Here is a 19,796-nt window from a genome sequence, read left to right as displayed (position 1 = left end):
TTTTTGAGGAAATGAGAAAAGAATAATGAGACTGAAACAGGATGGAAGGAGACAAACAGGACGCGAATATAATTAAAAAAAAAATCTAGGGTCATGTTAGAATTAAAATAAATTAATACTTCCAATATATTATGTAACATATTTTCAATTTATCTAACATAAAAATATTCAAAAGAAAAAGAAAAAACATTAAACTATGTCCTATAATATTTAAGAAAAAACTAAAACAAAGAAATGTAATCCAATATAAATGGACCATATATCAAATAATAAGAATAAATAGGTCAACTATTTTCTAATATTTTATCATATGATATGATATATAAATATATTATGAATTATATTTGTGTTTGTCCCAAACAGAAATTCAAGAATTTATGTTTTATTTCTGTCCCATTTCTATTTCAAGAATATAAAACTACCCCATATCAAATATGTACCATACTGCAACGGACAATTACGAACGGGTAGATAAAATGGGACAGAAAACAACAAAACATGAATTACGCTCACTCCTAAATATTTTCATTTGTCTCTAACAAGTTTTAAGCAGGTTTTATAACCATTTAAATTATTATATTTAAAAATTGATAGTTATATTTAATTCTCAAAATCTCACTAATTTAAGTAAGGGTTAATTTCTGGACGATTTAGATTGTGAAATTCATAACATACTTTCAAATATCAAATAACAAGTACATGAACATAAAATAAAAATATCTAAATTTAGTTTCAATTTTCCTATTTGTTTTCAAATATGTAGACTTGAAAGAATGGGTACGGGAAAGAACATGTAATCCAGAAAATAAAAATATTAGCTAAATTATTCATGATAAAATACATGACAGAAATTATGGATAATGCGAATTCAAGCAAGGTATATGCCGTTCAGACATAATATTTACTCATGTGGAATACGTGGAACATATTTTCTGCTGGTCATAGTGCTTTTATCCATTGCGGAGTAGGTATAACGGACGGGTTTGACCCCTTTGACAACTATATAATGGTCATTATGTTCACGAAGTTTAACTATTTTTTAGTGATTTTATTCAGTTTGATAGTTTATGAGTTTAATAGAAATATAGATGATCACTAATCCGGATCACACTTGATCCGGGTCCGTTATCGTGTCGATCCAATATTTATGGTGAAACGATTATCATTTTTAATATTAACAAACTTGATGAAAGCAAACCAATAAAAGATTATGTTATAAATGCTATACCAAATAAATATTTTTATAATTAAAATCGTAGTTATTACATATATCTTATTTGTTGGACTAAAATATACAATCTTAAATGGGAAAACTATTATTAAAACCATAGTTATGAGATGGAAAACATGACATATATGAAACATGATGGATTTTCTGTCCTAAATTAGACATATCATCTTTCATTTACTATTTTTTTAATATAATCATCTTTACTAATAACAAAAACAAATTTGATCATTCTTTTTGTCTAAACCAAATTAAAAACAAATCAAATACTATATTGGTACGATTTCGGATTATGAATGTTAATAACATTCCTAAAAAATACGTTTACAAACATAACTTGCATGTACGTAATAAACTATAAATGTGTTAGTAAACTTAGTTTTTAAAATCAATTCCCGCATGTACGTGCGGGTCTGAATCTAGTTAACAATAACAAACAAAATCCCAGAAACAAAAGTACAAAAGAAAGTTTTTTTTTTTTTTTTTTTTTTTTTTTTTTTTTTTTTTTTTTTATCTCATACCATTTTATATATAGGGAGACCCTGAAAAAGCCCAGTTCCAAGGGGTACAACAGGCTTTAACAAACCTACAAGAGATACCAACATTAGCAAGCCCAAATACTAAGGTTGAAATAAACGAAACCAAGTGATGAGAAGAGATTCTTCGTGGAGGCCAAGCCGTTGCTGTCTGGTTAGCGGATCAAGACGGCAGCGGATGATGTTCATGATCTCGGCGATGATTGAAGCTGGAGGTCGGGAGGAGTTGGTGTGGAGTCTTGCATTTCTTTCTTTCCAGAGAAGGTAAACTGAGGCTTGAAAGGCGAGTGTGAGAATCAAAGCAATATTTTTGTCTTTGCAAGGATTCTTCAGCCATCTAACCCCTTCCTCAAAGATACTTGGTGGGGTTACATGGGCCTTATTTGTGAATGATCTCCAGACCTCCTCGGAGAAGGAGCAATCGAAGAATAGGTGTTATCGTGACTCATCCTGATCATTGCATAACAAGCAAGCTGATGGAACATGAATCCCCCAGCCGATCATTCTGTCCCTCGTGAGTAGTCTATCCCTTGCTGCCAACCAAACAATGAAGGCATGCTTTGGTATTCTATCCTTGAACCAAACTCCTTTCCACCAATCAACTCTGCTTATAACCGGGTTCAAATGGTGCCAAGTTTTTGAGGCTGAAAACTTCCTTGCCAGCTGAGAATCCCCAATCTTCCAAAGATATTCATCGCCTGCAGCATCTTCATCATAACTGGGAATTGAAGTCTCTGGCAGACAGTTTTTTAGGAGTTGAATAATCCCGTTCCTGCTCCTGCCTCGAGCTAACCACCATTCTCCATTCCTGAGCATCTGCAACCACTGCAGTGATAGGCAAACCTGAAACTCTGGGTCCTTCAGGTCCTGTTAGCGCTATCAGGGGGCCGAGGCTTGTCCAATTATCTTGCCAAAAGTTGCAGGTTATACCCGAGTTGACTTGACAAACGATAAACTGTCTAGCAACAGGTCTCAGTTTGCAGATACTTCTCCAAATCCAGCTACCCGAAGCAGTGTGGTCCAGAGTCCAAAAGTTCAGTCGGCCTACAGGTGTCTTCTCACCCAAGAAACCCAAAGGGAGCCACCAGCAGCAAAAATAAGCCAAATCAATTTCAGAATTAATACCTGATTCCAAGGTACTAATCTCCTCAAGCCGAGTTCGCCACTCACCTTGGGGGAACAAATAGAATCCCAGCTTACCCTTGCTCCTCTCGCAGAATCTAGGACTCCCTTCCACAGAAACGCACAACACATCTGCTCAATTTCCTCCAGACACTGCGTTTGAAGAATAAACACTGATGCCCAGAACGAAATGGTGGAGTAAATAACCGACTTGATAAGCTGGAGACGCCCAGCATAAGAAAGCTTCTTCATCGTCCATGCAGTGAACCTTGATCTTATCTTGTCGAGAAGTGGATGGTAGTCCTGCCTTCTTAACATTCTGGAAGTTAGTGGCACTCCGAGGTATTTGACTGGAAAGGAGTCTTGTTTCAACCCTAACCGTGATGACATGTCTTGATTAAGCTGAGTGTTGCCACCATCTAGGAAGAGCGCAGTTTTCTCTCTGTTTATACCAAGACCCGAGGCAGCTTTAAATTCGTCAACTATCCCAAGAATTCCCTGCGCCGACTCCTCTCTTCCATCAAAGAAAATCAGGACATCGTCCGCAAAGCTTAAGTGGGTGATCATAGGGGCATGACAGCTTGGGTGGAGGCCAAATCTATTTTCCAGAGCCCCTAAGTCTAACTTCTTTGATAGGATATCCATGGCTAGCACAAATAGCAATGATGAAATAGGATCTCCCTGCCGAAGCCCTTTCTTGCCTGGGAAAAAGCCAACTAACTCTCCATTGAGAGCTACGCTGTAAGTCGGAGAAGTGAAGCATTCCCGAAGCCAGTTGATAAACATCTGAGGCATGTCAAACGCTTTTAGTACATTGAGAAGGAAATCCCAGTTGAGATTGTCAAAGGCCTTGGTAATGTCTATCTTTAGACAGCCTCGAGTAACGTTCCCTGGAGTGTGAAACCCATTCACCAACTCAGAAGCCAATAGGATATTCTCACAAAGTAACCTGCCCTTAACGAAACCCACCTGATTGCCCTGCACTGAGTCTGATATGAACAACTGGAGCTTTCTTTTTAACAGACGTGCAATGACTTTGTACACCGTCGTGCAGCAAGAGACCGGTCTGAAAAGAGTGAGTTTATCCGCTCCTGGAATCTTGGGGATAAGAGTAATCGCTGTTGCATTCCAATACCTTGGTAAGTGGCAAGAAGTGAAGAAAGATTGAATTGCCTGAACTGTTTCTTCCCCCACAATCTCCCAAGCCTCTAGAAAGAACTCCATTGGAAAACCATATGGGCCTGGAGCTTTATTCCTTGGCATATTCATTAAGATTTCTTTAATCTGGAGCCTCGAAGGGACAATTACCAAGTCTGACGCTAGCTCTTGCTGACATCTAAACGGATGCAACTCCCTGATCTCTTCCAACTGCATCGGGTTGACCCCTAGGCTCTCTGCACCCAGCAAGTTCTGATAGTAAGCCACTATCAAGTTTCGAATTTGATCTGGATTGTCAACCCTTCTCTCTTCTTCATCCCTTAATACCTTGATGCAATTTCTTCCTTGATGAGCTAAAACTGACCTGTGGAAGAAAGCGGTATTTGCATCGCCATCCTTATACCACCGTATTCGAGATTTCTGCCTATAAAAAGATTCCAGGGCTTTTGCAAAGAAGTTCCATCTTTGTCTAGCAACAAACTCCTCCCGAAACAAGGAATCTGAGGGAGAGACCAACAGAGCTTCTTGAATCCTTTCCAGCTGCGCTAAAGTGTCTTTGGTTTTCTGCTGCAGGTTGCCAAAACCTTCCCTATTCAATCTCTTACAGGCCTCCTTAATTCGCTTCATTCTTTGACCGAGAGTAAACATTGGAGAACTCACTGCTACTTCCTCTTGCCAGGCATCAGTAATGGACGCATTGAACCTCTGATGGGAAGAAAGAAAGGAGAAATATTTAAAGCTCTTCTTTCCCCTTGCAATCGTAGCATCAGTTGTGACTAAGCAAGAAGCGTGGTCTGAGTCCCCAGGCGGGTCGAAGATGGCCAGAGATTCTGAAAATTTCAATCTCCAAGATTCATTTGATAGCGCTATGTCTAGCTTCCTAAGCACTGGATCCTCCGGTCGCCCGTTGGACCAAGTGAAGAAAACATCCCTGCTTGGAATATCCTCAAGTTCATTCTCCCTCAGGCAGTTATTGAGTTCCGACATCCCCGCAAGGGGGAGAAGATGTTGCAACAACGAGTAGTGCTCATGGGAAGAGATAATCTGGTTGTAATCTCCCATCAGCAGAAGAGGCATCGATTTAGCTGGAGAATTTTGAACAAACATCTTGAATTCCTCCCACAACGGTCGTCTTTGGATGATTGTGTTGAAGGCATACACAAAAGCTACAGAGAAGCTGTCACCTGTTGCTGGATCAAACACTCCGCATAACAGGACTTGAGCCGATTTATATAAACAAACAACAGAGATTGAAGGATCCCACACCACCCAGATCCTCCCATTCTCCGAAAACTGGTAGTTATATTCACTCCTCCATCTAGGGAAGGTGGAGAGCAAAACCGAAGCCGCATTTTCCTCAGAAACATGCGTTTCCAAAAGACTACCTAGGAGGGGCCTATTCCTTCCAACCCAACTCCTTAAATACCGCTGCCTAGAGTGGCTATTTAAACCTCTAATATTCCTTGAAAATATCTTCATAGATACTACCAAAAAACAAAAGAAAGCACATGCTTTCAGAGGGAAGCATATCCACTGGAGTGGGCACCCCCAGTAGATTGCGAAATGATCACCCTTTAGTCCTTGGAATTCTTACTTTCTTTCTTTCTACTAGATTTCTTTTCAGTGTCCTCTCTCCCCTTAGGATTCGACACCTTTTTGTGATACTCATGCTTAGCCAATTTCCTTCCACTACACATGGCCTGAGATCCTTTAAAATGGCCTGCATTTCTAGCCTTTACCAAGGTCCACTCCCCCTTATCCTCTATTACTTCATCCATTTTTGTAACAATCCTTTCCCTATCCTGCTCTGCAGTAATTGACGGAGTACTAGACTGTGACTGAGCCGCTTCCACAACTACCGGGCTAGCAGGAGTCACAACTTCAACTTCCTTCATTTTCTCCTCTCTCTCGAGAATCCACTTTTTTATTGTAGCTTGAGTATGGGCTGACATTGTCAGATCAGCCTGATGCTTTTGAATTTCCTTTAGCGGTGGATTGCTCCTATCCCTCACCTTAGGTCCTTGACTTCTTTGAGGCCTCCTGGAAGGGATCCTATCTTCCTGAGGAGCTGGATTAGCATTGGAAATGATCCTAGAAGTAGAACCTCTCTCCTCTGCAGACCGAGTAACCTCGACATTAGTCTGCCCCTGGTCTCCTTCTACTCCTTCCACCAGATTGATTTTTGTAGTAGTTTCAGCTGTTCTGCCTGGGATAAACCCGCTATGCTTCCTTTTCATGGGAGGTTTGGGGCAACGGTTTAACAGATGGCCGAAGTGGCCACAGTTACAGCATTTTGGTGGAATTCTCGGATAAGAGAAAGAAACCTTTACTGAGTTCAATTGTTCATCTCGAACTATGATTGTGGTTGGAGGTGATTTGTCTAGGACAATCTCCACCTTTACCTTGGTGTCCCCGAAGTGAAAGGGGTCGAGTCTGGATTTTTCTGTGTGGAGAGGCTCTCCTATGGCACTGGTAATGACACTTATACCATCTAGAGAATACATTTGCGGTGGAACATCCTTGAGGATTGCCCACGTTGGAGCAGTTTTTAGCACAGGCAATTCTAGCGACGCTCCTTCAGACCATGGAAATACTGAGAAAGCGCAGTTACCAGCCTGCAAGTAACCCACTTGAAGAACCCAGTCTCGAGTGGAAGTACAGGGGATGTAGATGAGGCAAGATGTATCTGAAACCATCCTGATGACGATACTACCGTATTTGCTCCAAACTGGATTCAGATCTGAGAAAATTTTACTTGCAAGAGGGATTAGACCGTGGAAATGGGCTACGATATGGCCTTTCCACATTTCCGCTGTCTTAAGCAGCACCGAGGGAGGAGCTTGAACGACTGGTGTACCGTTGTCGAGGAAGGTTGGTGAGGAGATCTTTCTGAGATTTCGAAGAGAAGCCTTGAACCGTTCCGCTTGAGAAGGGGCAGAACTCTCATTGACTTTCGCTAAGGCAGTAACCAAAGTATCTGAGGCAATTTCTGACTCAGATGAGGCCGAGATCGGAGTTTGTGGTATCAGAGCTGGTGCGACGGCATGAACTTCTGTCGGGGGATCTGGAGGAAGGGCCTCCTTGGGCGACGGATCCGTCATCTGGAAGAACAGAAAGAAAAAGGAGGGAGAAAGGAGATTATTCTCAGCGAACGGCAAGAGGCCGGACGCCGGCGTGCAAAGAAACGCAGATCTCACTTTTTTCTCTCTGGCCCGCAAAACACAAAAGAAAGTTTAACTTGGCTCTAAAATCAAAAAGATAAAACAATGGTTGCTTAGCTTTTGTTGATTTGTACACAACATTTTTTAGGGCCAAGTTAAACTTTCTTTTGTTTAACTTGACCCTAAAAATGTTGTGTACAAATCAACAAAAGCTAATCACCATTGTTTTATCTTTTTCTTCCCCTTCTAATTTGAAGTTGTACAATTAGATTTTTGATTTTAATCTAATATTTTCTTGGCAGCTAGTGCAAAATCTACCTCTTTTGACAGTTTCTTAACACGGGCAACAAGGTAACAATCTGCAAAAATATAGACAAGGAACGCAAAGATTAATTATACTTTACTACTAATGGTGAAGAGATGGAAGTATTCCATGGTTCTTACTTTTCATGTTCGTAAAATGTTTGTGAGTTACATGACCCCTAGTCATTAACGGTTACATTTTTTTTTTTTTTGGTCGACTGCCTAAGAAGAATGGTAAATATAAATATACTAGTATTTTTCACCCGTACTACTGTACTAGGAGCGGGATATATAAATTGATTAACATAATATAGAATTTACTATGTAACATAATTTTAACAACCAATATATCGGATAATAAATATTAAAACATCATAAAATATTTTCTTTTTGAGCAATATCAAAAATGAATCTAATACATCTATATATACATTTTTCAAGTACATTTAGCAAATAAATCCTGAGATTGTCACCTATTTACAAGACTGCCATTATCATTAATTATTAATTTATTTTTCATTTAATTAATTAATATTTCTATTTTTGAAAACAAGATTTTCCATCCTAAATAAATTTCCAAAACAAATGGATCCACTTCCTTTAACATTAAATATTAATTTTATAATTAATTTAATTAATATTAAGTATCCAATTTTACAAAAAAAAATATTTTCTACATACACAAATTTCCTAAACAATCAGTCTAACCAAGAAACAAATTGATTTTCGATTTTAGAGGAGGATCTGTGGCCGAGATTTTTGATCTCAACGCATTGATTTCCCCCTAAAACAAATGTTCAAAATCAAACATAAAATATATCATTAAAAAACTAACGGTATGATTTTAAAAAGTAACAAATATATTTACCATTCAATTTGATATCTTATTCAAAGAATAAATAATAAAATATAAAAGATATTGCTTGCTCACAGACTTATTTTTATTTTGTATTACGCATTTAAAAATAATTTTTACTTTCACGGGTTTCATATGATGAGTTTTTGCGTATTAAAAATCTTTGAATATGTTGTCTGACCCGCCTAGCAAGACGGGTTTAGAATATAGAACCAACACTATTACTATTAGTTTATCTCATATATACTATAGATTTGTAATCATAGTTTTGAAAATTAACTTATAAATTATTTAGTATATAAACTACAAAATATTACACATACTATAACACATTTTTAATATTCAAAAAAAAAATACACATAAAAATATACACTAATATACTATATAGGCATATACCTTGGTTTAATTCTAGAGAACAAAACAAACATTGAATTTTATATTCTATCTAATAACAAATTTAATGTAATTAGGTTATAAACTTTATAAAACATAAGAAGTAGAAAAAAAATTCTAAATTAATTAGACAAAAAGTTAATTAATTGAAAATTTAAAAACTAAATAAATTAAAAATTATTATTTAAAATACAATAATTTATAACTTAGTCATGCGGTGTACCGCGGGTGAAATTCTAGTGTTTATATTATTAGAGATACAATATCCTACATTGGAAGTTGGGTATGATCTTAAGTGGTATATATAAGATATGGGGCTCTCCACTCATTGCCAATTGGTTTTGAGTTGGAAGTCCACAATCTAACATATATATGTATATATATATATATATATTTATTTTGCTCAAAAATAATTCTGATAATATATTTACATTCTTGTGAGACAAAAGACAATAACCAAAACAATATAAGACAAATTAGTGAACTTGTGGATTTCCCTAATTTAACTTAAAAGCACACGCAAACAAATCAAAAAGAGATTTGGAATAAAAAAAATTCATTATCAACCAAAATAATGAAGGATTGCTAAAATTCACCTGTACCTTTCTGGATTAGAACAATCTTTGTTGCAAAGTGATATACAAATCGTCATTTCTTATGACGTGATGACATGATTTGTATTTGATAAATAAAATATGCAGTTACAACATGATTATATATTTGAATTGATCATAAAATCAATTTTTGCTACTGTCAACAAAATCAAGTCGGACAGTAGCAAAATTATGCATAGTTATATCATGCCATGACTTCAGCTAGATCGTGAAGGTGTGTTAGTGTGAGCAAATTTAGGGATATAGTCAAAATATTAATTCCCTACTAACACTAGCAAACATGCAAATAACACAAGTTTAGCAAAAAAAAAACAACACTATCATTATGACACAAGTTTTGTAGAAATCTCTTTTCCAATTAAAGGTTTGTATAGTTAGGAGTTTTCTATTTTAATTTTTAAAATAAATTAAGAAGTTATAATTTTGTTATTTAATTTTCTTTATTTCCAATTTTCCTTTATTTCTATTGAGTTGTTGACCAAAAAAAGAGTAACATAGCTAATTTTCATAGATATCTCTTTAGTTGATGATATTGTTACCATATTCTTTAAGTCAAATGATTCCCTAATTAATAGATATAAAAATTCATTTATTAGTTAAATCATTAAAGAATTTGTCAAATTGCTCAAAATATTAATTCCCTACTAACACTAGCAAACATGCAAATAACACAAGTTTAGCAAAAAAAAATAACACTACCATTATGACACAAGTTTTGTAGAAATCTCTTTTCCAAATAAAGGTTTGTATAGTTAGGAGTTTTCTATTTTAATTTTAAAATAAATTAAGAAGTTATAATTTTGTTATTTAATTTTCTTTATTTCCAATTTTCTTTTATTTCTTTTGAGTTGTTGACCAAAAAAAGAGTAACATAGCTAATTTTCATAGATATCTCTTTAGTTGATGATATTGTTACCATATTCTTTAAGTCAAATGATTCTCTAATTAATAGATATAAATTTCGTATCTCTATAGATTGATCTACTGCCAAAATAAGCAAAATGTGATTAATTCATATTCTCATTTCTGTCTTTATATAATTTGTTTTACATAGATGTTAGAGAGACAAAAAGAATTTGAGAACAAAAATGAAAGAACATATCTTTTGTCAGTTTCTAGTTGTAATGATGTTGTTGTCAGCATCTCAAATTCAGGGAGATCAGCGATGTCATGATGCAGGCATAGAAGGTCTGAGGGCATGTGCATATTCTATCTACAAGAGGCTGCCACCTCCGCCAAGACCATCTGAAGATTGTTGCACTAATGTCCGCCTCGCCGGAATGAAATGCGTTTGCGAAGCTATCAGTACTAAAGTAATCGAAGACGCCATTGATATAAAAAAGTTCGTCAATGTCGCTGCTGCTTGTGGCAGTCCTCTTGCTCCTGGTTCACAATGCGGAAGTAAGTCCCAGTTTAGCCCACTTGTTTTTTTTTTTGCCGGTCTATCTAACTTACTATACCATGCCTTTGATTTACTTGTGTTTTTTTTTCTCCGCAGGATTCGTAATTCCCGCCCCGGTGGCATGATGAGACATCATGACTGAATTATATTGAGAATCTACTACAGTTTGTTGTAACTTATTGGAAAAATAAAGTTTATTAAATGCACGAATAATTTGAGACAGCTCCTGTTTTTCTTAAAAAAAAATCCTATTGCTAATAATCAATATTCATAAACACATATGGGCCAATCAAATAAAATTTTAAAATAATACTTGTACAGTAAAATTAAAAATTAGGTATACAATTTATTAGCCGGCTACTAAAAAATCCGAGAAAAACGCGAATAGGGTTGTGAGGATATGATGAGCCAAATTTGGTGGTTCTAATTAGGATTGGAGGATGAGCCAAATTTGGTGGTTCAAATTAGCTCAATCCTAATTAGAGCCAAGCTGGTTCGGGCCGAATTACTAACACTAACCCATATTATTCCAATTCTCTATGGGCCATGTCGATTTATCTCTAGCTGGGAGTAAATTTTGTTATTATTTTTTGGGATAATTGGAAAATACATACGTTTTTTAAACATAATTTGAAAAGTAGTACGTTTACTATTTATAATTAGTAAAATAGACGTTCAACACTATTTGACACTATTTTGTTTACAGTCAACCCCTCACCTATATATTATATTTACGAATAATGCCATTGAAAATTATTAATTTTTTTTATCTTTTCCTTTTTTATGTTTTTCGTTACAATTCTATATTTACTTCAAACCCGCTCACGACATCAGCCCCCTCTCCGCGAAATACAGCTCGCAGCAACGCTTCTCCTTCTCTAACTTTATGTAATCTGACTTTGATTTCGAGACTTCGATGACAATGGTAATCAGGTTCCTTTATAATTTGGTTTTGTGTTTGTCGTTGATGATCAGACAGAGCTCCGACGAATCTTAGGTAGCGAGATGGATGAAAGGATCAGAAAGGATCATGATGAACTTGGATTTGGAGTCCCACAACTCAAATAAAAATAGGAAACAAACGTAGAATATCGGCGGCGAAGCTTAGGGTTTGTAGTGGGGAGGAAGAAGATTAGTGCGTAATTACACTTTTACCTTTTAGTGTGAAAATTAAAAAATGTACCAAACAAGATTTGACTCGGGTGGAGAGATAAAAGTGTGCAGGATGGGACCACTAGGCCACAATAACATTTGACAATAATGATCAACGAAATGTTTATATAGCTTATTTATATTTAGAAAATTACTAACTTGAATTATAAAACATAACATCCAAAGGATTGTTTAAACTGTACACAAATATTATTGGATGCTTTGAATATATCTAAATTGCTGGATAGTTTAAACCGTACACCAATATTATTGGAAGGCTTGAATCTATCCAACATGCTGGATGGTTTAAACCGTACACAAATATTGCTGGAAGGTGTGAATTTATCCAACATGCTGAATATTTAAACTGTACACAAATATTATTGGAATGCTTAAATATATCCAATATGCTAGAAGGTTTAAACCGTACACAAATATTGCTGGAAGGTGTGAATTTATCCAACATGCTGAATATTTAAACCGTACACAAATATAATTGGAATGCTTAAATATATCCAATATGCTAGAAGGTTTAAACCGTACACAAATATTGCTGGAAGGTGTGAATCTATCCAAGATGCTAGATGGTTTAAACCGTACACAAATATTGCTGGAATGTGTGAATATATCCAACATGCTAGATATTTAAACCGTACACAAATATTATTGGAAGGCTTGAATATATCCAACTTGCCACTACTTATCTTTTCTCCCATTTTCATGATTTTTCAAATAATTGTTAATATAATTTTTTTTAGCAAACTTTTTAGATACAAAAAAATCTATATTTTTTTTTTTACAATTTGATATAAATTTTGTTTAATATTTTAAAAATAGATTTTATTATCCTTACAGTTTTTTAAGTGTACAGTTATCTTTACACCTTATTAAGTGTACATATGTCTGTACACATTATTAAGTGTACAGATTAAACAAATTACATCTGTATACTTGATAATGTGTACAGACATCTGTACTCTTAATAATGTGTACAGATATCTGTACATTTAGTAATGTGTACGGATACAAAAATATGTTAAAAATATTTAATATTATCAAATAAAATCATCAAACAAAATGCATATAAAAAAAAACATAGTTTTTTTTCATATCTGAAATTTGGTTTTAAAAAAAATTATTAACTAATATTTTAGTTTTTAGATGGAAGAGGAATACAAAAATGAAAAAAAAAAAAAAATCTGAGCCTAAAAAAAAAAACCAAATATTATCTCACGCTCTCACATATATTCTCTTCTCTTCTTCCTATATTCTCTCTACTGTTCCCTCTCTCCTCTTTTTTCCGCAAGACAATGGGAGGGTGAATTAGTAAAGTTCCCCACCAAATTATTTATCTCTGCCGAGTTCTCTCTCACACAGTCTATCTTTCCAATTGTGAATAGTACATGTACTATTTTTCTAATTAAGTTTCAAAAACATACTAAAACTATAACATACCCTTATTTTTTCCACACTTGTTACATGTTATTTGTTAGCTAGTAGCGTTAGTTTATAGCTAGTGTATTTTACATTACCTTTACTGGGATCGGGTTGTGAGATGTTCCCGCCACATGCCATATGTCCAGGGAAGGTGTGAATGTGATGGCGAAATTTGTATCATAGCTGGCATGCCTTGTTCACGTTACAAGTCAGATTCGACCAACTAAGGTAATGATGATTTTCGCGTATGAATACTTATGACACGCGTAGACTTGCGATAACTGCACTCATGATAGTTTCAATGCTTTTAAGCTAGAATTTTTATTTCATTAATAGTTTAGAAGTAGTAAATCACTCTTAAGCGCTTACAAGAGTGCAAACCCTAGCTTCTCTATAAACCTTACCTGGTCGGCACAGATAATTTTTGTTCGGAGCACAATGAGAATCTTCCGAACAAATACACAGCCCTTCCAATGCACAACCTGGCTTCACAATCGTTACGTTTCCTTTTAAACCAAAAATCTGATCAGTCCATTCTGTAGAAAACAACCCCGACGGATCCAATCTCTCCTTTATTTTCAAAAACGCGTTTGCGTTTTTGTATTTTCTAATGGCACCATCAAAAGCTACGTTCCTGTTCTTCCCCCAATGAGGCAAGGCGTTGTATTTCAATATGGCTATTTGCTCGATCTCTTCCATGTAATCCTCATAGAGACGTGGTGTCAAAGGATCATCTTTGCTTCTGTAGTAAGTTAGGTCAAAGTCTAAAGCTTTTTCTTCTTTCCCTAGATAAGCAGTAGAGGATGTGACATAGCGGACTAGAACACCATTGTTGAGTTCTAGGCCGCAGAGAGATTTTGGCTCAATCTTCACAAGTGCTTTGATGTCGTTGATGAAATCTTTGACATGTGTGAGAGAAACACTTAATGCTGTTTGGTAAAAAAAATCGCCTTTAATGCGTGAATCCCACGGACAAGCCGTAATCAGTCCGTTATGATAACTATCTAGACACGCACCGGAAGACATCATACGGTCTTGGCGTCCGATGACCGGATAGCCTGTAAATAGATAGCCTGCAGTTGAAATAAAGTGAATATATAATATATGTGTAAACTAGTTAGAAAAAATCTGATATACAAGATCATTCAATCAAGAGAGAGTACCATTGTTGGTTAACCCGTATGCGATTTTAAACAAAAAAGACGTTAATGTCTTTGCTCTCGCACACTTGTTGTGTGCCTCACCCGAAGACTCGTCTCTCTCCTCTTCATTTCATATCGTGAGCCAAAAGCATATAAAATTAAGAAATATTAAAACTATACAAATTATATATATGAGTGAATAGTGATAAATAAGAAACCTAAGATTCTGGTGAAGGCTAAGATCAGAGAGAGTTCTGAGCGGAATGGGAAAAATTTGAACAAGCCATTGCCTGAAACACAAACATTGGCCGGAATCCGATCATCAATTCGGTACAGCACTTTGCCTTGGCTTGGTAACCATATGAAATCCGCAAACTCATGTTTTTCCCCAAAAGTCACGGCTTGCTCTCCAAAATCAGTGTCATTTATCATCACATATGTCAACGATCTCTTGAACATCGGTTGCAACTTGAAAGTTACCTTCCCAAAAAAATACGATTAACAAGCAAACGTTGTAATTTTATTAGAATTTTCGAGTTTCGTTACTAATGAAAAATAAAGATTTAAAACGGGTCAGGTTTTAAACCAGGTCTGTCCAGCCTAAATTTATTATACTCGAACGAGTGCACTGACTTTGGAAATAGGACTTTTACATGTGACTAATCCATTTTAATTAATCAAAATTTGAAAATTACTGAAAATAAAAATATGCATAATATCACCTAAAATGTCGCAATATATATACTTCAAACGCTCACACTAATTGTGGCGTTAAGGATGGGCCGTAATCTTATTAGATCGGTGATATGTAGACAGTAGACTTTTATATTTATTTTTGGGATCCTTGACAGTATAGATACGTTTAAAGCATGCACAAACAAGCAAATATATAATTACAAACGATTAAAGCAGCTAATAAGTGATCTATAGATACCTGAGAGATAACTCCAAGAACGCCTAAAGAAACTTTGGCTGCGTTAAACTCTTCAGGATTCATAGCCTCACTAAGAACCCAAACTTTTGCATACCCTTCAGAAACAGAACCGGGGCTCACCATTCTTATCTCGGTCACGTAATCATGAACCGCACTTCCTTTACCCCACAGTGAACTTCCGTGAGCACCGGTCCCCATCATTCCTCCAACTGTAAGTCCCCACCAGTACGGTGCGTATGGCAAAGCTAACTCCAACTTAGCCGCTTCTTTGATCAGTTGCCTTAACGTCACGCCGCTCTCAACCGTCAAAGTCTTGGCATCAGGGTTGGTTCGCACCACGTTGTTTAGAAACTTGGTGCTTATGAGAATCCCGTCCTTGCCGTCAGTACAAACCAGCTTGGGGATGCTGTGAGAGTACCGAGTCACGACCCGCATTTTCTGGCCACCTCTAGTTGCTGCAGCCACCACAGAGACCAGTTCAGCCTCGGTTCTTGGGTACTCTACCTTTGCCGCTTCACATGTAGAACGGTCAGGAAAGGCTCCGTACGAGTTCGTCACTGTGCATATAGTGTTTCCGGACTCACAGTTGACAGGATCATGCGGTGGAGTTGAGAAAACAAATGTGAAAAAGCAAAAGATCAAACTTAGCCAAAAAGCCATGTTGTAAGAAACTTTTCAAGACTTAATTGCAAGGGGAAGCCTCTCATGATCTCATCTATATATTACTCTTAGTGTCAATCATTTCACTATATCACCACATGGTATTATTAAATAGATATTAAGAGCCGACATGTGGCTATACGAGCTTTTGTGGTATGCTACGTAACAGTTTTAAGTTTCAACGTATCATCACATGGTATTATTAAATAGATATTAAGAGCTGACATGGAAATCGGCTATATAGCGAGCCTTTGTGGTATGTTTACATAACAGTATAGTTTGGGACAAATAATTTAACAGTCCAGTATAATTCAACTGTAGTTCATACAAAAAATAAATATTTGCATAATTGTGGTTTATACTGAATAAACAGTACAAAATCATACTTGATTCAATGAAGATAGATATCTCCAAGGCGTGCAATGAAGATAGATATCTCCAAGGCGTTTGATTCAGTCCAGTGGCCGTTTTTACTAAATGTACTTGAGGCGTTGCATTTTCCAGCTAAGTTTATATATTGGATCAGGTTATGTATATCTACGGCCTCTTTCTCTGTTCAAATTAGTGGGGAGCTTGCGGGTTTTTTTCAAAGTGAGAGGGGTCTGCGTCAGGGTTGCTTGCTTTCTCCGTATCTCTTTGTGGTGTGTATGAACGTTCTGTCGTCCCTTTTAGATCGTGCGGCAGTAGCTCGAAAGTTTGGGTTCCATCCTCGATGCCAGAACATGCAACTAACTCATCTTTGTTTCGCCGATGATATCATGGTTTTCTCTGATGGTACTGCGTCTTCTATGGAAGGAATTTGGGAGGTCTTTCGGGATTTTGAAGCATTCTCTGGTTTGAGTATTAGTTTGGAAAAGTCCACCCTGTTCTTGCTGGAGTATCGGACTCGACTAGGGACGAACTTACTGCTCAATTCCCTTTTGCCTCTGGCACTCTACCTGTCCGCTATTTAGGCCTGCCTTTGCTTACTAAATGTATGACTGTTCACGACTATCTTCCCCTGTTAGAAAAGATCTGTGCTCGTATTAGCTCCTGGAAACATCGTTTCTTATCGTTTGCAGGGCGACTGCAGTTGCTCGGTTCAGTGATTGCTAGCCTGACTAACTTCTGGATCTCGGCTTTCCGGCTCCCGAAAGCATGTGTTGATGAGATAGAACGGATTTGTGCAGCATTCTTATGGTCAGGTCCAGACCTTAATGCAAAGAAAAATAAGCTGTCTTGGGCGGATGTGTGTCTCCCTAAACAAGAAGGGGGGTTAGGATTGAAATCAGTTGCTGAGGTAAATAAGGTTAGCTGTCTCAAGCTGATTTGGTGGTTAGTCTCGTCCACTGACTCTCTTTGGGTTAACTGGATAAAGAGGGAACTCCTTCGCTCTGCCTCTTTTTGGTCGATCAAGGACTCCACTACTAAAGGCTCCTGGATGTGGCGGAAGCTGCTTAAGTATCGTTCACAAGCCAAAGATTTCCATCAAGTGGAGGTAGGAAACGGTTTGCATACGTCCTTCTGGTATGATCGTTGGTGCTCCTATGGTTTTCTCCATGAGCTGTTTGGAGATAGGGGTTTCATTGATTTTGGTGTTTCCCCAACGGCAACGGTTGCATATGTTCTTCTTACCCACCCAACTCGCCATCATCGTGGTGCTCTGCTCAACAATATTGAAAGGGCGATTACAACACTGAGGGACAGGGGACAAAATGATCAGGCAGACACTCCTTTGTGGAGGCGATTTGATGGAACTTATGAGTCACGGTTTTCTACTGCAGAGACCTGGCTGCAGATCCGCCGTATTGGATCTCTTGTTCACTGGTTCAAAGGAGTTTGGTTCCCCTTTTCTACTCCTAAGCACTCCTTTTTACTCTGGCTTGCTGCTCGTAACAGGCTCACTACGGGAGACCGTATGCTGTGTTGGAACAAAGGTGTGGATGTCTCCTGCGTGTTTTGTAGGGAACCAATGGAGACGCTTTCTCACATATTTTTAAGTTGCCCTTACTCATCCCGGGTTTGGAAGGATTTAGCTTGTAAGCTTCTGCAGAGCCACTACACTTCTTCTTTTACTCAGCTGCTATCTCTTCTCTCGGGATCAGCCATCAAAGGGACTGACAGATTCATTCTGAGGATCGGTTTTTAAGTGACGGTACACACAATCTGGCTTGAGCGTAATCGTCGTCGGCATGGGGGACGGCACAGTGCCTCTACTCAACTCGTCAAGTTTCTTGATCGGTTTGTTCGGAACAAATTGCTATCGTTGCAGCTCCAAACGGCAAAGTTTGCTGATGGCCTGTAGATTTGGTTAGCCACTCGCTGCTAGTGTTCTCAACTTTTCTTTCCAATTCTAATTTTGTTATAAGGATGCATTCTTTGTAAAAAATACTTTTTGAATATAATTTTACATTCATTCAAAAAAAAAAAATCATACTTGATTGATGAAAAAAATAGATATTAAGAGCGACCTGTAATTTGAGCTTTTGTGGTATATCCGTATATGGTAGATAACATCATCACATTCTCAAAATAATTTTCCATAGACAAAAGAGATAAAATCATTAAATGAAATTCAGAGAAGAACTTAATTAGTTAGACATTGGACCTAGCTAGCTATATTATTAGGCTTTTAATTACATAACATATGTAGTACGTACTCTTTAGAACATGATATGTAATTGACATTAAACCTGATTTACATCCCATAGAATACATAGACCTCTATTAATTATTTGAGTTTGTATGGGTAAAAGAAATGACAAAAATTTCTCGTTTAGCTACACCTGATGAAATTGATCAACTTTACCAGAAAACACCTCATCTAACTCAAAGCCTTAAAAAATACGATTGTATAAAAATAAAATAAAAATAGGAGCTAGCCTTTTGTAGACTCTTTATTAACTATGCATATTTTTATGGCTAAAATAACTTAGATGGGTTTCACATTCATGATTGTCTACAATTTTGAATTTTACCATAATCTTCTAAGCACATCACCAGTTCACATTAGAGAATGATAAATAAATCAAATTATGAAGCGGATTTGTGATGGTATGTGGATCCATATCTAATATTAACGAGAATGTAGAATAGAAACCATCATATACTGAATATCTTTTTTTTTTTTTTTTTTTTGTATGAACCAAACGAAGCTGTTTAGAGATGACGAGATAATGAGTATGACTCACTTTAGCATCTTGGGCTTTCTATGAAGAAAACATATTATAGTGGAGTACAAGACAGTGTGGTCTCTCACTCTATTTGGTTTACTTACGGCTCCTTTACGAGTTCACACAGATGTGTAAGTCAGTCGTATAAACTTTGAATAAGCAAATCTTATGAGTAAATTCAAACCGATCTTAATCAAGTACATTACTGAGTGTCTTTTAAAATTAAAAACTAATATTTGAAAAAAAAAATCACTCAATTAGAATGTGACAAAGGTTCAAAAGCTCTATATTTCACTAGAAGAAGAAAAATCACAAACCTCTGTAACTGTCTTTTAATCTGTATTTAGTCAAAATACACATTACACAATCTAGTTTTCACTTTTCAAATTGTATATTAAAGAGAAGAAAAAAACCAAGTGATCAATTACAATGTGAATTAGCATCATTCTTCAATAACCTTCTACACCTCTTCAACCTTCTTCAAAAATGTATATATAGGCAAAAGGGTACAATCGGCAAGCGCTCGCCAATAAATCGATTGATTTC

The 19,796-nt window shown here is 36.5% G+C and overlaps 2 protein-coding genes and 1 pseudogene across 2 annotated transcripts; 1 reads left to right on the top strand and 2 right to left on the bottom strand.

Moving 5' to 3' along the window:
- Positions 1 to 1,735: 1,735 nt before the first annotated feature.
- On the bottom strand, positions 1,736 to 2,580 carry LOC147949211 (uncharacterized; annotated as a pseudogene).
- A 7,831-nt stretch (positions 2,581 to 10,411) lies between these two features.
- LOC104733327 (uncharacterized) lies at positions 10,412 to 11,050 on the top strand. Its single transcript, XM_010452913.2, has 2 exons — positions 10,412 to 10,772; positions 10,870 to 11,050. Exons 1-2 carry the CDS (start codon positions 10,460 to 10,462, stop codon positions 10,896 to 10,898), a joined length of 342 nt encoding a protein of 113 aa, XP_010451215.1. The 5' UTR covers positions 10,412 to 10,459; the 3' UTR covers positions 10,899 to 11,050.
- A 2,617-nt stretch (positions 11,051 to 13,667) lies between these two features.
- Positions 13,668 to 16,128, bottom strand: LOC104733318 (putative L-gulonolactone oxidase 4). The gene is made up of 4 exons (XM_010452905.3): positions 15,439 to 16,128; positions 14,723 to 14,984; positions 14,526 to 14,627; positions 13,668 to 14,435 (listed from the first exon to the last, which is right to left on the bottom strand). Exons 1-4 carry the CDS (start codon positions 16,096 to 16,098, stop codon positions 13,720 to 13,722), a joined length of 1,740 nt encoding a protein of 579 aa, XP_010451207.1. The 5' UTR covers positions 16,099 to 16,128; the 3' UTR covers positions 13,668 to 13,719.
- Between the last annotated feature and the right edge of the window lie 3,668 nt (positions 16,129 to 19,796).

Source organism: Camelina sativa, chromosome 2 (assembly GCF_030686135.1).
Source record: "Camelina sativa cultivar CO46 ecotype springtype chromosome 2, ASM3068613v1".
Lineage (NCBI taxonomy): Eukaryota > Viridiplantae > Streptophyta > Magnoliopsida > Brassicales > Brassicaceae > Camelina > Camelina sativa.
Note: the sequence above shows the minus strand (reverse complement) of the source record. Positions and strands in the feature narration are given on the sequence as shown.